General features: G+C 46.0%; 1 protein-coding gene across 1 annotated transcript in view; it reads left to right on the plus strand.

Moving 5' to 3' along the window:
* The window catches only part of YLPM1 (YLP motif containing 1), a 96,668-nt gene extending 84,151 nt beyond the window's left edge, over nt 1–12,517 (plus strand). Inside the window, exon 18 of the mRNA XM_050955640.1 lies at nt 12,389–12,517. Within this exon, the coding sequence (XP_050811597.1) occupies nt 12,389–12,502 (114 nt within the window). The 3' untranslated portion in view covers nt 12,503–12,517. The remainder of the gene's footprint in view (nt 1–12,388) is intronic.
* Nucleotides 12,518–15,626: the final 3,109 nt, after the last annotated feature.

Consider the following 15,626-nt stretch of genomic DNA (forward strand, 5'->3'; position numbering starts at 1 on the left):
ATTGCACAGCCTTATTGATATTCTGGCTGCAACAGCTCCATCCAAAATAGCTTTGTCCATCAACGAGGCAATGATGGCACCAGTTAAGGCCCTGTGGCAAACTCCTACGTCTCTGCCACCTACCTCAAAGAGGGCAGCGGAGTATTATGTGCCAGCAAGCAGGTTTGAATACCTGTATTCTCACCCTCCCCTGGGGTTCCTGGTAGTATCTTCAGTGAACAAAAGGGACAGACAAGTCCAGACAAGCGCTACCCCAAAACAAAAGATAACTAAGAGGCTGGAAAAAAGGTATAGTCAGTGGGTAGCCTTCAACTACGTATCTCCCACCAGCAGATTTTTCTGGGGAGATATGATTTTAATTTGTGGGACTCCCTGTCTAAATTCAAAGACTCCCTGCCCCAAGATTCAAGGCAGGAGTTCACTGCCTTCTTGGAGGAAGGTAAGAATGTGGCCAGGACCTCTCTCCAGGTGCCTCTGGATGTTGCCGACTCAGCAGCCAGAACAATGGCCTCAGCAGTTGCCATGAGGTGTTGCTCTTGGCTACAGTCCTCCAGCCTCCCACACGAGGGTCAGCAGTCCATCCAGAATCTCCCCTTTGTAGGCTTCTCTTTTCTCAGAGCAGACTGACGTGAGACTTCATGGCCTGAAGGACTCCAGGGCCATTCTACAGTCTTTGGGCCTTTACGCTCCATCAGCGTCCAGGAAGCACTTCAGGCCCCAGCAGCGTCTTTGGTTCTCAGCACCTCCAAAACAGGAGCCCTACAAAAGGAAAGAAAGGGGTTAAAAACAGCATCAACCATGCCTGTCCACCTGAGCCTCCCAGTTGGGGGTCTCAGAGATACTCCGGCAGGCCCAAGCAGGCCTTTTGAAAGTATGCCCAAGAGTGCTGTACCAGTCATTGTTTTGGTCGGGTCCCCCCCCACACACACACACACTTATTTTTGGACCGTCTGTTGCTCTTCAGCCTGGCATGGTTGTTCATAACATCTGACGGTTGAGAGGGAACGGGTTCTACTCCTAGGTATTTCCTAATCCCAAAGGGGGCCTCTGGCCCACCTTCGACCTACGTTGCCTCAACAGATATCTCAAGAAACTATAGTTCCGCATGGTCTCCCTGCCTTCATCATTCCATTCCTGGATCCAGGAGCCTAGTACACCACCCTCAACTCAAACAATGCATATTTTCACATTTTTCTCAGGCTTATAGCGGGTTAGCATCACAACCAATTCACTGCCCTCCCCTTTGGCCTAGCAGTGGTCTTATGGGTTTTCACAAAGTATATGGCAGTCGTAGCAGCCTTCCTCAGGCGACGAGGCATACAAGTCTACCTGCACCTCAACGACTGGCTGGTCAAGGGTCGGTTGCAGGCTCAAGTACAGAACAGCATCAGCATGGTTCGAACCACCTTCAGAGTGCTGGGCCTGCTGATAAATGAGCAGAAATCAACTCTTGTTCTAGTTCAGAGACTAGAGTGCTCGACTCGACCCAAGCCACAACATAATAGTCGGATTTTTTAAGGGGTTGGAAACACTATCCTCCGGGTTCATGAGCCAATTGCCCCATGGGACTTGAGCCTGGTTCTTTTGAAGCTCACGGGGCCCCCTTCGAGCTGTTAGCATTATGCTCTCTGCTACTTCTCTCCTGGAACTTTGCCTTCGTGGTGGCACTCAGCTCAGCCAGAAGGGTGTCTGAAATCAAGGCCCTAATGGCAGAACCACCCCACATGGTAGTCTTCAAGGACAAGGTTCACTTGCACAGGGCCAGCCCCGCGGGTGAGCAGTATGGGCGGCAGCCCACCACAGGGGGTGTCATGCATAGGATTTGCCTGATAGCTGACCTGAACTGCCAAAAGCCAGCTGGCAGAGGCACACAGGTGGAGCAGTAGCATCTGGAAGAGGGAGGAGGGGTCCAAACTGCAGGGGGGCAGTTGGATGAAGAGCCAAGCCCAGGGACTTCTCTGGTGCCCCTCCTCCCCCCTGCTCCACTGCTGTGTGCAGCCGCTGCTGCTCCTGTTTCCTCCTTTCCCACCACCACCAGCGTTCCTCCCCGAAGCCCCGGACCACTCTGGATAGGGAGCATCCTGTCTGGTACGGGGGTGATGTCAGGACGTCCCCCTACCCATGTACCCAGTCTCCGCTGAGCTGAGGTGACAGGACGAGGAATCTGTGTGCTGCTGCTGCCTCTCTGGATCCAGCAGCAGCTGCTTGTGCCTGAACAAGCTTTCAGGCACCTGCCTGAGTGCTTTCTTAAAGAGACAGGGTGTTCATACTCTCTCTCACTCAGGCACACATACACCAGGGCTCCCTCCGTCCAGGTCACTTGCCCAACTTTAGCAGTTGCTGCTCTCTGCCCTCCCCTTATGCAGCTCAGGCAGCAAAAGTGACCTGGAAGCAGGGAGCTCTGACCTCACTCCTTCCCCCCCCACACACACAGCTCCCTTGCAGTGTGCAGGGCAGAGAAGCAGCAGTCCAGTGGGGGAGCGAGCAGCAATGCCAGCTGCTCCATCACTGCATCCAGGGCAGTTTTTCCATATGGGTGCAGGAGGGGGATTGAGAGGTTACGGGCACAGGAAAGGGGGGCAGGGGTTGTGGTGAAGAGGGCACAGTGCAGGGGAGTAGGAGTGTAGGAGGGAGGGGCAGGGGTTGGAGTGAAATGGGCACAGTGCAGGGGTTGGCACAGGAGGGGGGAGGTGAAGGGGGTGCAGCAATTAGGCACGCAGGAGGGGAGTATGGGTTGGGGTGAAGAGGGCACAGTGCAGGAGTTGGGGCACAGGAGGAAGGTGCAGGGGTAGGAGTGAAGGGGGTGCAGGGGTAAGAGGCACAGGAGGGGAGTGCAGGGATTAGGAGCTAAGGGGGTACAGTGCAGAGGTTGTGGTGAAGGGAGGGTGGCAGCCCATGGGGGCCAGGGGCAATGTGGGGACACCAAAATACAAGTTCACCCAGCGTGCCATTTTCCCTAAGGCCGGCCCTGCAACTGCATCTCCATCCAGCCTTCCTGCCAAAGGTGGTGTCACAATCCCATAATACCAGTCTTCTTCCAGAAACCTCACAAGAACTTTGAGGGATGACGGCTTCATTCGTTAGACGGGCCCTCACTCTGTATATTGTGAGGACCATACCCTTCTGCAAATCCATGCAATTCTTTGTAACAATAATGGAAAGGATGAGAGGGCTACCTGTGTCACCTCAAAGGATATTGTCCTGGATAACAGCCTGTATTCAAGCTTGCTACGACCAGGTGAACATCCCCCCTCCAGCCATTTTAACCACTTATTCCACAAGAGCCTAAGCTTCATCAGCTGCCTTCCTAGCGCAGGTCCCAATCCAGGACATCTGTAGAGGCATGACCTGGTCACTGGTGCGTACTTGCTTGTCCCAGTACACCATCACCCGAAGGGCTTGAGCCAACGCTAGTTAAAAAGGGTAGTGCTGCATTCTGTGCGCCCATGAACTTTGAGCCCACCTCTTTGGGTTACTGCTCATGAGTCACCTAACATGGAATGGACATGGGCAAGCACTTGAAGAAGAAAAAGTGGTTACTAACCTCCGTAACTGTTTGTTCTTTGAGATGTTTTGCTCATGTCCATGCCGTGCTAGGTGTGAGTGCACCGTTGCTGGTGGTATCCGTTGGGCTGGCTCTAGCACCCTTTGGAGCCACACACTTGTGCGCCGGTATAAAGGATGCCGCCAGCCACACACCCTCTCACTTCCTTCTTATCAGCCAACTCAGACAGGTCGGAAGGTGGGTCATGGAATGGACATGAGCAACACATCTCAAAAAACAACAGTTACAGAGGTTAGTAACTGTTTTGTATCTAGTCTTATGCTCTTTCTACTGTCTGGGGACCAATGTAGGACTGTTCCCTACAATATCTTCTCCAGTGTTTTGCCCAATCTAGTTTAAAAAGTAACATGTAAGCATTGATTTTTGTAATGAAATGTATGTTTTGTGCATAAAGATAATTAAATAAAATTTCTTTCTAAAACAATACTTAGTTTTTGTCCTCTTTTGAACTGCTACTTCTTTCTGCTACAGGCTTTTCACTTAAGCACGTATGGGTCATCTTTTCTTTTATGGCAGAGGTCCCCAAACCTAGGGGGCATGGAGGAATATCTGGTGAGGCATGACAGGCTCAGGCCAGCCCCAACAGGGGGCGGGGAGGGAGTGCTACCCTGCCCTGTTCTTGGTCCCATCTCCAGCATTGGTGCGGCTCCCCTCCCGTCCCTGTGCCAGCTCCCAGCCTCAGCCACTGGTCACGGCTTCATTCCTGTCCTGGGATCAGGAGCAGAGCCGCACTTGGCTACGGGCCCAGCTGCGACTCTGCTTCCGCCCTCAGCCTCAGCACGTGGCGGCCGCTGCCCCTCCCCAGCTGCAGCCTCAGCCTCCTTACCCCTGTCTGTGTGATCCCCTCCACTCCCCCCCAGAGTTTTGTCCCGACTCCGAGGGAGGGGGTGGGGGGGAAGGAGGGGGACATGACTTTCAAAAGTTTGTTTTATGAGTTGTAACCTTGTGCTTTCTGTGATTGCCACAGGAAAAAAGCTTGAGCCTGGCAATTACTATCTGACTTCACTCCCTAGTAAACTAATGGAACAACTGTTAAGATAAACAGTTCTCTTAGCACCTAGAGAATATACAGAAGCATGAGCAATAAACAGCAGTGAGGGAGTCATTTTAAATAACAAATCATGCCACATAAACTTGACTGATCTGTTTAACAGAATTACAAAATTATTGGAGAAAGGGAGAGCCATAGATGTAATTTAGATTTGTAAAGTGTTTGATACGGTCTCCATTTTACTCGAAAGACAAAGTCAAGTTGGTGTGAGTATGACCCTGAAAGAGGGATTGAAAATCAGTTGAAAATGTACCAGACGTTATTGGTCAATAGCAAAGTATTGAACTCAGGAGAGATGCGTATATTAGTGTTGCAGGGATCAATGTTAGGTCTGATTGTCTGTTATGAATCTATTGAAGATGGTTTTGCATGGGGAAAAAAATTGTGCTTGTTTTCCACTCCTTTTATTGTGCTCCTTTGTAATGTATAAAGGCCTTAAAAGAGGTGGTGTTTTTCTTTTCTTAGAAATATCAGGAATGTCAAGTCCAGCTTTCCCAGGCTTTGATAGAGAATTCATTGTGGGGTTTCAGGGATGTCTGGATAGTGAGGTTCCTCAGTCCTTAATTAGAAGACAGAAATGTTGAATCTTTAACAAAGAGAGCTTTTCTCCCAACTGCTTGTAAAACATTGGCATTAAATAGCCATTAATTAGGGCTGTCGATTAAACGCAGTTAACGCCTGCAATTAACTGAAAAGATTAACTGTTTTTTTTAATGCATTAATTGCATACTTCTGGGTGGGGAGGGAGGCATCTGCAGTGTGGCGGCTGAAGCCCTAGACTGGAGCTCCAGAGGCATTAGGGTGCTGAAGCCATAGCTCAGTGGCCAGGGCAAAGTGTCTTGAAGCCCCGTGCCCCAGAGTGGCTGAAGCCCAGAGTGGGGCTGGCACCCTGAGTGGGGGCCTGAAACCCAGAGCTCTGAGCCTCACATCCTGAGGGGAACTGAAGCCCCACGCCCTGAGGGGGGCTGAAGCGCCCAGAGCGCTCAGCCTCGACCCTATATTTGAAAATATAGAAAACCTCCAAAATATTTAAATAAATGGTATTCTGTTATTGTTTAACAGTGCAATTAAAACTGTGATTAATCATGATTACGTTTTTTAATTGCTTGACGGCCCTACTGTTAACATATACAAAGTTTTAAAGAATCTGTATAAAAATAACTTCCTTATTCAGTCATGTTTTTCTTCTTTGGTAATTGTAATGTTACAATTCTACCACTTCTACAGTTTTCTCTAGAGACTTCTCTAGAGCCAAGATCTGAATTGCTGGTATTAACAACAAAAACAACCCTTTCAAAAACCCTTTCAGATCTTCTCTGATTCATAAAGAAGAAAAAAACTTTTTTTCCCCCTTTGAGTCACCTTTCTGGATGTAGAAGAGTTGCTAAATAGCCCCTTGGGCACTTTGGCCATGGGCAGACTAAAAATACTTGAATCACAGATTGAAGTTACAGGTCATATTATATTGTAGATAGACACAAACAAACACCACTGAGAGGAGTGGGATGATACACAGGATAGAAATAAGAGCTGGAAATAGTAAAATGGGATTTGACCTGCTCACCTTCAAACTAATACAGCTAGGAGAAGAGGAGTTTAAAATGTGAGCATGGGACACTCAGAAGCATTGAGCCTTGTCTTTACTCTGCTCCCATTTGAAATCAATAGTAAAACTCCCAACTGATTTCACTTGGAGCAGAGTTAGGCCAACACTGAGTGCTTTTGAAAATCCTACCCTAGATATTCAACAGGAGGGAAATAATTGAAAACAGATTAGATGTGTCTGATATGCACTGGTAAAAAAATGGGACACTGAAATTTGATGCTGCATATCCAGAGATATAATATTGAGACAGAACCTAGATAAATGTTTCTAGGCAACTTACCCATATATCTTTACTGTGTTATGGAAGATACTGGGAAAACTGTGAACTTCAGCACCTTCTGAACAAAGTGTAAAAGCCACTTCTTTAAACAGCCTTCCCACAAACACAAGCGAAAGTCCAGACCCCACTGCTTGGAGTGGAGAGAGAAATGTATCTGAATGACTACACTTCCTGTTGTCAGGTGCTCAGGTATCACAGTGTTCCCCTTGCTATCAATTTAGAAAGATTGTGTAACTGATGCAGTGGCATCTGGAATATTGTGTTCATTTCCAATTCTTCTTACTGAAAAGATTAAAGAGAAATCAGAGAAGAACAAAAAATGGTTATGGAGGGGGAGGGAATTGCCTTACCGAAAAAAAAAAAATTAAGTGAAATAGGTAATACATTGACCAGCTAACAACAAGGGGTGTGGGGAGAGGAAGAATATATCACATTTGTGTGCAGATGTTTGAAGTGATCAACTGGGAGGGGAAGGGATTGTTTAGGATAGTTCTAGGTGATGTAACAAATAGAAATGGGATGAAATTGAGAGAGGAAATATAGGCAGGCTTCACCCAATCAGAAATAATCATAATATAAATGGAATTATGATTGGGAACACACATTAGTCTCTCATGCAGACAGTGTTCAGTATTTGTTATGAAGCCAGCTCACACACTACTAGAGTTGCAAGAGGGAATCCTAACGTTTGGCAAAGCATCAGCACTCAAAGTCAGAACTCCTGGATATAAGTAAGTGTTCTGATCTACAAAAAGATATAAAAGACAAATACAGATAAAAGTGGGAAATACTTTAATAAAACACCTGGGAATAAACATTTCTAAAACATGGCAAGACATATGAATTATACTCCTTTTGATTAAGAAAATCAAAACAGATCTGGAAAATTAGCCAAAATATGAAATTTCATGGTTAGACAAAACTGTGGTAGTTATTTCAGGGGTAAGATACTCATTTTAACTTCCTTTTCCAAGCACTTCCAGTTTTAGTCACAGGAAAACTTTTAAATCAATGGCAATTCATGATAAATTCATTTGTGGAAATAAGAAACTCATGCAATGTTCTTTACAAAGGCCATGGCAAAATGGAGGATTGGTTTTACCAACCATTAAGTACTGTTATCTGGCTAGTCAGATCGGAAACCTGATGTATTGTACTGGATGACACCAAACCGTAGTTAGCACTAGGTAGAGATAGAACACAGGCCTTGGCTACACTCACACTTTACAGCGCTGCAACTGGGGTGTGAAAAAACACCCCCCTGAGCGCTGCAAAATACAGCGCTGTAAAGCGTCAGTGTAATCAGGGCAGCAGCGCTGGGAGCGCTGCTCCCAGCACTGCATGCTACACCCGTAAGGGATGTGGTTTACATACAGCGCTGGGAGAGCTCTCTCCCAGCGCTGCCGCTCTGACTACACTCACACTTCAAAGCGCTGCCGCGGCAGTGCTCCCGCAGTGCTGCCGGGGCAGCGCTTTGAAATTCCAAATGTAGCCATACCCACTGTCATGGTACTGTACTTAAACTCTACATGATCCCCTGGATAAAGAAATTCTATAGGCAAAATCAATACAAACCTTCCTTTTATGAAAGCATCAATAGACACTTGGGATAATTTATTAGAAAGCTAAGCCCATACCTATTACCACTAACGCCCATATAAAACAATGGAGAATTTAACCTCTAGGGTTCTCACAACAGATTTTTTTGGTAGCCTCAGAGTGCAGCCACCAATTCTTGCTGGTGGCTGCTCTGACAATTTTTCCTAAAATAATGAACTTTGGGAAAAACAAATAGATATGCACATACACATGTCCAAACGATTGTAATTTTATTTATATAGGGTTTTGTTTTTTTGCTGACTCAATAATAAAAATGTCTCTATTCTTTCCTGGACCTAAACAGAATAGAAACACAAATAAGGTGCTTTGTACGTTCTTGTCTTTTTTGTTCTTGTTTCTTTTTCCTTTTTTTTTCTTCAAGAGTTGCTAGCTAGTAAGACTGCAGCTGTCAAAAGTGATATTTGTATGTTAATATCACTTTTCACAGCCTCCTGGCTAGCTACTAATCTGCTTTGAAAAGTGGTATTAACAAATGTACAAATATCACTTTTCACAGCAGATTTACTCAGTCCCAGCAAGCCCAGGGACAAATTAATCCCTGGATGGGGAGGTGAGTAGCAGGGGGGCGGGTAGTGAGCTGGGGGGACAGAGCCCGCTGCCCCGTGCCCAGGGGCCGGAGCCCTGCAGCTGGAGCCTGCTGCCTGCCACGCCAGGGTGGAAGTCTGATCCCACTGCCTCCAGGAAGGTAGGGAACTCAGTGGATGGTGCCTGCTCCTCCAGTGTTTGTGTCTCAAGAGGGAGGCAGGGCCCAACCCCCTCCAATCACTGCCTAGGAGGCTGTGGTTGCAAGAAAAGCCCCTGGTGGCAGCATGCAGCCACTATGGCCATATTTGAGAAATGCTGCTCAAGGAAGTTTTGACATTTGGGAAATTATAGGTATATCAAAATTTGGCCCGCTGTTCAGAGAAAATACATTTAGATCAGTGGCTCTCAACGTTTCCAGACTACTGTAGCCCTTGCAGGAATCTGATTTGTCTTGTGTTCTCCCAAGTTTCATCTTACTTAAAAACTACTTGCTTACAAAATCAGACATAAAAATACAAAAGTGTCACAGCACACTATTACTGAAAGATTGCTTACGTCCTCATTTTTACCATATAATTCTAAAATAAATCACTTAGAATATAAATATTGTACTGACATTTCAGTGTATAGTACATAGAGCAGTATAAACAAATCATTGAGTGAAATTTTAATTTGTACTGACTTTGCTAGTGCTTTTTATGTAGCCCGTTGTAAAACTGAGCAAATAGCTAGATGAGCTGATGTATCCTCTGGAAGACCTCAGCATATCCCTGGTTGAGAGCCACTGATTTAGATAACTTGATGAAATACAAGTTGCAAAAGATATCAAAATTCTAGTATATCAATACCTGCAACTGAGGCATTTTTCAGCCCACCTCCTCAAAAAGGCAACCCTAAGCAGAAAATTGACAATTTGAAAAACTATTTACTACTTGCATGAAACACATTCATTCTATCCAAAGTAATCTCTCTTGGGGGGAAAAAACTTTATTCATGAAAAGGTGGAAAGCTGCCTTGGGCATAGACACCAAAACTAAGGAATGAGAGACCATATGGAGTAATTATCAGAGGGGTAGCCGTGTTAGTCTGGATCTGTAAAAAGCAACAAAGAGTCCTATGGCACCTTATAGGCTAACAGACGTATTGGAGCATGAGCTTTTTTGGGTAAATACCCACTTCGTCATGCTCCAATACATCTGTTAGTCTATAAGGTGCCACAGGACTTTTTGCTGCTTTTACATATGGAGCAATAGTCACCACGTCAATAAACACATTCACAAAAGAAAGCTACATTAAAATTCTTTATCAATAGAACCTAACTCCTCTTAAAATTAAATGAAGGTATGCTATAGGGATGGGCAAATGCTGAAGAGAGTGTAATGAAATGGGAGGATTTCAGTATATATGGTGGACAGTCCCAAAAATTCAGACACTCTGGAAAGCTGTTGGAGACTCCATAAAAGAGATGATAAGGTGTCAGCTGTCTGATAACCCTTTCATATTTTTATTAAATTGTTCTGAAAGCTCTGTCTTATGAAAGCCATAAAGAATTGATCACTCATCTCCTAGTTGCTGCTAGAACTACTGTAGCAAGGTGGGGGAAGAGGAGTGACTCCTGTAAATCTACTGACTGGTATAAAAAATGTGGGAAATTCTGGTGCTAGAAAAGTTAACATCACATCAGACTTTTACAGGGGAGACGGAAAAAAGAAAACTACTTGGAAATCTGGTGGAACTTTTTGGAGTGTTCTGGAAGAGGGTCGTCACCTACCACCAAAGCTGATAGTTTGAGAACCTTTTTTTAATCCTAAGGAGGGAAAAAGCCTGTGACAATAGTCAAAGTTAAACTCAAAATTAAGATTAAAATAAGAAAAATAGATAAGAAGAAGAGAAGCTTAATATTGCATAGAGTTTTGATAGGGCAACTAATCAAATAGAATCATAGGCTATCAGGGTTGGAAGGAACATCAGGAGATCATCTAGTCCAAACCCCAGCTCAGAGCAGGACCAATCCCCAGACAGCTTTTTGCCCCAGATCCCTAAATGACACCCTCAAGGATTGAACTCACAGCCCTGGGTTTAGCTGGCCAATGCTCAAACCACTGAGTTTAAACAGGTTACATTTAGAATGATAAGAAAAACAAAAGTTAGCAGCTAACCGAGATGAAAGCCTTTTACTGACACTCAACTGAAAAGACAGAAGAGGAAGACAGTAGAAAAACATTAACCGCAATACGTGATCAATATCACAAAGTTGAAAGTGACTGGTAGCTGGTCTTGTTAGTACAGCTTTAGGGACTTCCATGGGCCAATTCATAATTGTGTATTTGTGCAATAAATACTAAGTATCAGAGGGGTAGCCGTGTTAGTCTGGATCTGTAAAAGCAGCAAAGAATCCTGTGGCACCTTATAGACTAACAGATGTTTTGGAGCATGAGCTCATGCTCCAATACATCTGAACCTGTAAGATGCCACAGGACAATAAATACTAAGTTTATCTCTGTTTAGTTTGTAAAACAAGTCATAAGATTTCTTTTATAGAAGAGTGGATCTCTTAATAAAATTAATGGGAACAGCTGATCTCCTAAAGGAAGTGGACAAAGCACTGGAGAATATGCTGAGCCCTAGGGGATGCATTAAATGACGGATTGTGATGGTTTTACATTTCCTCTAGTGTCTTCCATCGTGAAGGACTCTGAAGTGTTTTACAAACTTGAATTGATCTACAAACTTTACATGTGGATCACTTCATCCTTCATTGACATGCAGGCATCCTGAAATGGAACATGTCAGCTCTCCTGCAGAGTAGAGCAGCTCTGCACACTAGGAGCAGAAAGCTTAGGCCTTGGCTACACTGGCACTTTACAGCACTGCAACTTTCTCGCTCAGGGGTGTGAAAAAAACAGACCCCTGAGCGCTGCAAGATACAGGGCTGTAAAGCGCCAGTGTAAACAGTGCCGCAGTGCTGGGAGCGTGGCTCCCAGCACTGCAAGCTAATCCCCATGAGGAGGTGGAGTACCTGCAGCGCTGGGAGAGCTCTCTCCCAGCGCTGGCGCAGCGACCACACTCACACTTCAAAGCGCTGCCGTGGCAGCACTCCCGCAGCAGCGCTTTGAAGTTTCGAGTGCAGCCATACCCTTAATCTAATTGAGCTGGGAATCTTTTGGAGTGGCTTATTCAGTGCAAATACATCTTGTTTATTTTCTGGAGTAAAGCAGAAACAGAAAAGCTTTCTTATTTGTGAAAGTTCCCTTCCAAGCAATTGCATTGCTCCAAACTGGATGGATGGATTGTCTTGTCCAAGAGGAACCTCATCAAGCTCAAATTAGTTATATCCACAGGATCTATCTGTAACACTGGCTTGGTGCATGTGTTCTCATCTCCCTGTTTTGGCTGCCACCAAAAAAAGGAATAGCCTGAAGTTACTCGTTGAGGGTTTATCTGTTGGGTTCTCGCTGTTTGGCTGTGGTGTCCGTGTAGGTAACTCATTTGCCATAAATACAATTAAGGTGTAAAGAGTCATGCTGAAGAATTGTTTTCTGTGTGCTGTGTTTAATGTAATAGCTACAACTGGAATAAATGCAAAAATAAAATTACTGTTGAATGATTCTTATGGCAGGTGTCTGGATTTAATCTGTCTAGAAGTGGGGATATGGGGGGAGTGTTTGTCTGTTTGGAAGTGAGATATGTGGGGAATGTCTAAGCTTCTAATTTTGACCTTCTTCAATTCTGGTTTTGAAGGAAACAAGACAAGACAACACTGGACTCATCACAAGTGATGGTTTTCTCTTTCGGATTATAATTTTTTTGCAAATGCCACAGAACGTTTTTATGCAGTGTAACATTGATTTTTAATAAAGAAAATTTACAATTAGAATGTCTAGCTGAGTGTATTTTCCAGAATATTTTCCTGCTGGATTAATTACAAAGCAATAAAATAACTAATGTAACTAACAAAACATGTCAGTTTTCACCCTGTTCGCTTTAACTATATGTCAGACCCCTTTCCTAAACACTTTGGCTGTTTGTGTTTTTAGTTAGAAAGCTCTTTGGGACAGGACTCTTGCTTGTTCTGTGTTTGGAAAAGGTCTAGCACATAGTGGGCACTACTAGAATGTAAATAATAATAAAAGCGGAGAACAAGAGGTGTGTGCTTTGTGGGCCTTTATGTCACTCAGGCCAGCCCTAGAGGGTACAAATGGTGTCACCAACAGCACCTAAGTAGGGGTTGGTATCCTGACCCTGCAGCTTTCCTTCTCGCATTCGAAAGACATCTTGCACGAAAGGTCTGCTTCAGTGGCTCTCAACCTGCCAGCCCTGAGGTCCCATCACCAGAGACAGGAGAGATCGATATGAGGTATTTTCTTTGCTGAAGTAATGCTGTGCTAGCTATATTTAATAGAAGAAAGCCTGAAATACAGCTGTTGTCTGCTAATATTGTAGCAGAAAATTGCAGCACTGGCTGGCCCTGCCTCCTGCACCTGTAGTGCAGCTTTACTGACATTCAGTAACATATACTTTAAAGGAAGAAACAAGTAAATCACCCAGGGAATACATCTCTCCATCAGGGACCATAAATAGGAGTGCCTTGTGCAAGTGGAACCTGAGAGTGGGAAGTGCTCTGTAATCCAGTATCAAATATCTCCTAATGATTTAGCTGCATCCAGAGGAATTTACAAATATGGGTCTTTTGCCAAGAGAAGACTGAAACATTCTCCCATTTCATTTCTAAGTGGTGTCAGTTTCCTTCTCTACTGGGGAGCGTGCTGCATTAGTTTGGCTGCGAAAATGGTTATTGTATTCTCTGTGCCATCAGACATAACATTATGAATAGGCAGCTCTGTCCCTGAAGGTACATGTTTTAATGCTTGGTCCATGACTTTCATAGTCCTCATCCTTATGCTTCTAATTGCCCTTTCCACGGCCGTCCCTGTGAGGGGCGGAGCCCAGGACATAGGTGCAGAGTTTCTAATCTGCCAGCGGGTGCTCCGCCAAGGCCCTGCCTCTACTCCACCTTTTCCCTCAAGGCCCCACACCTGCCACCACCCTGCTTCTTTCTGCCACCACCCTGCCTCTTGCCCGCCCAATTCTGCCCCCTCCCCCTTGTTCCTTTTCCCTCCCGCCCAGCGCCTCCTGACGCTGTGAAACATCTGATCCACGGCAGGCAGTAGGTGCTGAGAGGCAGGGCCGGCTTTAGGAAGTGCGGGGCCCAATTCGAACAGTTTCGAGGGGGCCCCGGCAGGGATGACTAAAAAAAAAAAACCAAACCAAAACAACAACAAAAAAACACTTGTAGAAAAACAAGTGGGGCTTGTATTCACCGGGCGGTGCTCTAAGTCTTCAGAGGCACTTTGGCGGTGGGTCCTTCACTTGCTCCAGGTCTTTGGTGGCACTGAAGGACTCGCCGCCGAAGTGCCACCAAAGACCCAGAGCAAGCGAAGGACCCGCCGCCGAAGTGCCGCTGGAGACCCGAAGCGCTGCCAGGTGAGTAAAAATTAAAAAGGCGCCTCTAGCCAGGGAAGGGATTCTCACTGGGTGCTGGGCCCTCTTAGGCGTGGGGCCCGATTCGGGGAAATTGGTGGAACGGGCCTAAAGCCGGCCCTGCTGAGAGGGACAGGGAGGCGTTGATCCGAGGCTCTCCGACGGGCAGGAGGCACTGGGTGGAGGTTTTTGTAGGAGGGCTCCTTGCCCCATCTTGCCACTTGCCTCCCCACTCTGCTCGCCCTCCTTCCTCACCTCCCTGCCCTCCTCACAATTTTATTGAAGCACAGGGTCCCCCAAAGCGCGGGGCCCAAGGCAGTTGCCCTGATTCACCATACCCAAGGGATGGCTCTGGCCCTTTCTGATTTTCCTGATTGGCTATTGGTTTTTCTTTTAACTGGATTTAGATGGTGTAGGGTAGCAGCTTAGGGTTTCTCCAGAGTGAATGGAGGGGAAAAGGATGCCTGAGGACTGGTGGGGGCGGGGGGGAGGTGTTAAATGAGTGAGTTTTGGTTAGCCACAGCTGTACTGTGCTTTAAAATGGTGTTCAGAGACACACACTTTGAACATTTTGGTATTCTTTAAAGAAAGATAAAAAGAAGTTCAGAGACCAAAGCTTTAGAGTTCACATTGTCAACAGATACCTACTGATATAAAGCAATTATTAGAACTACGTATTTATTTATTTGTACTGTACAGGCCAGAAAGCTCTTCACATATGATCTGCACAAGCTCCTGCCCACATTCACCACCTGTCTATATCCCAGAGCCCGTTCATTCTCTCCATACTGGTCAGAGAGCCCACACTCCACATACAAGAACCCAACCTAAACTGCTACAGACTACAAGTCTCAAATGCCCTACAGGCATTGGCAAGATGTCCCTTAACTCCCATGTCTGAGACAGGCCAGAAGGGTGAGTGTAGGGTAGATTATTTACAAGAAAACACTAGATTGAGGCAGTTCCTGACACAAAAGGAACCACTTACGTTTTTTACTTTACGATTTAGGTCCCTGTCCTACAATGAGCTGCTTGTGTACAGCTCTCTGTGCCCAAATGAAGCTGCAGCGGCACAGGAGCCAGCGAACAGAGCTGCTAACGGGAGTTTCAGTGGGAGTGCTGTTGGAGGAGCAGGTTTTTGTAGTTTGTGGATTGTATTGTGGAGTTTGTGTGTGAGTGAGTGTGTGTGCAGGCTGCTAGGGGCCGTGTGCTGGGAGCGAGGCTGAGCCCTGAGTTGGGGGCGGGGCTTACCTGATTAGGGGTCCTATATAAGGAGCCAGGCACTCAGGCAGCGGCACAGGAGCCAGCGAACAGAGCTGCTAACAGGGGAGTTTCAGTGGGAGTTTCCAGGGGGAGGTTACAGGGGAGACCAAGGCAGAGAAACCAGGAAGTCAGACAAGGGAAGGGGCAGGGGTCTGCCAGCAGCCCAGTGCTTGTTGGTGGCCTGTGGTGCGGTGTGAGGCGTGGATTGCCAGGCACAGAGTTGGAAGGGTATGAT

The sequence above is a fragment of the Gopherus flavomarginatus genome, chromosome 5 (assembly GCF_025201925.1).
Source record: "Gopherus flavomarginatus isolate rGopFla2 chromosome 5, rGopFla2.mat.asm, whole genome shotgun sequence".
Classification (NCBI taxonomy): Eukaryota; Metazoa; Chordata; order Testudines; family Testudinidae; genus Gopherus; species Gopherus flavomarginatus.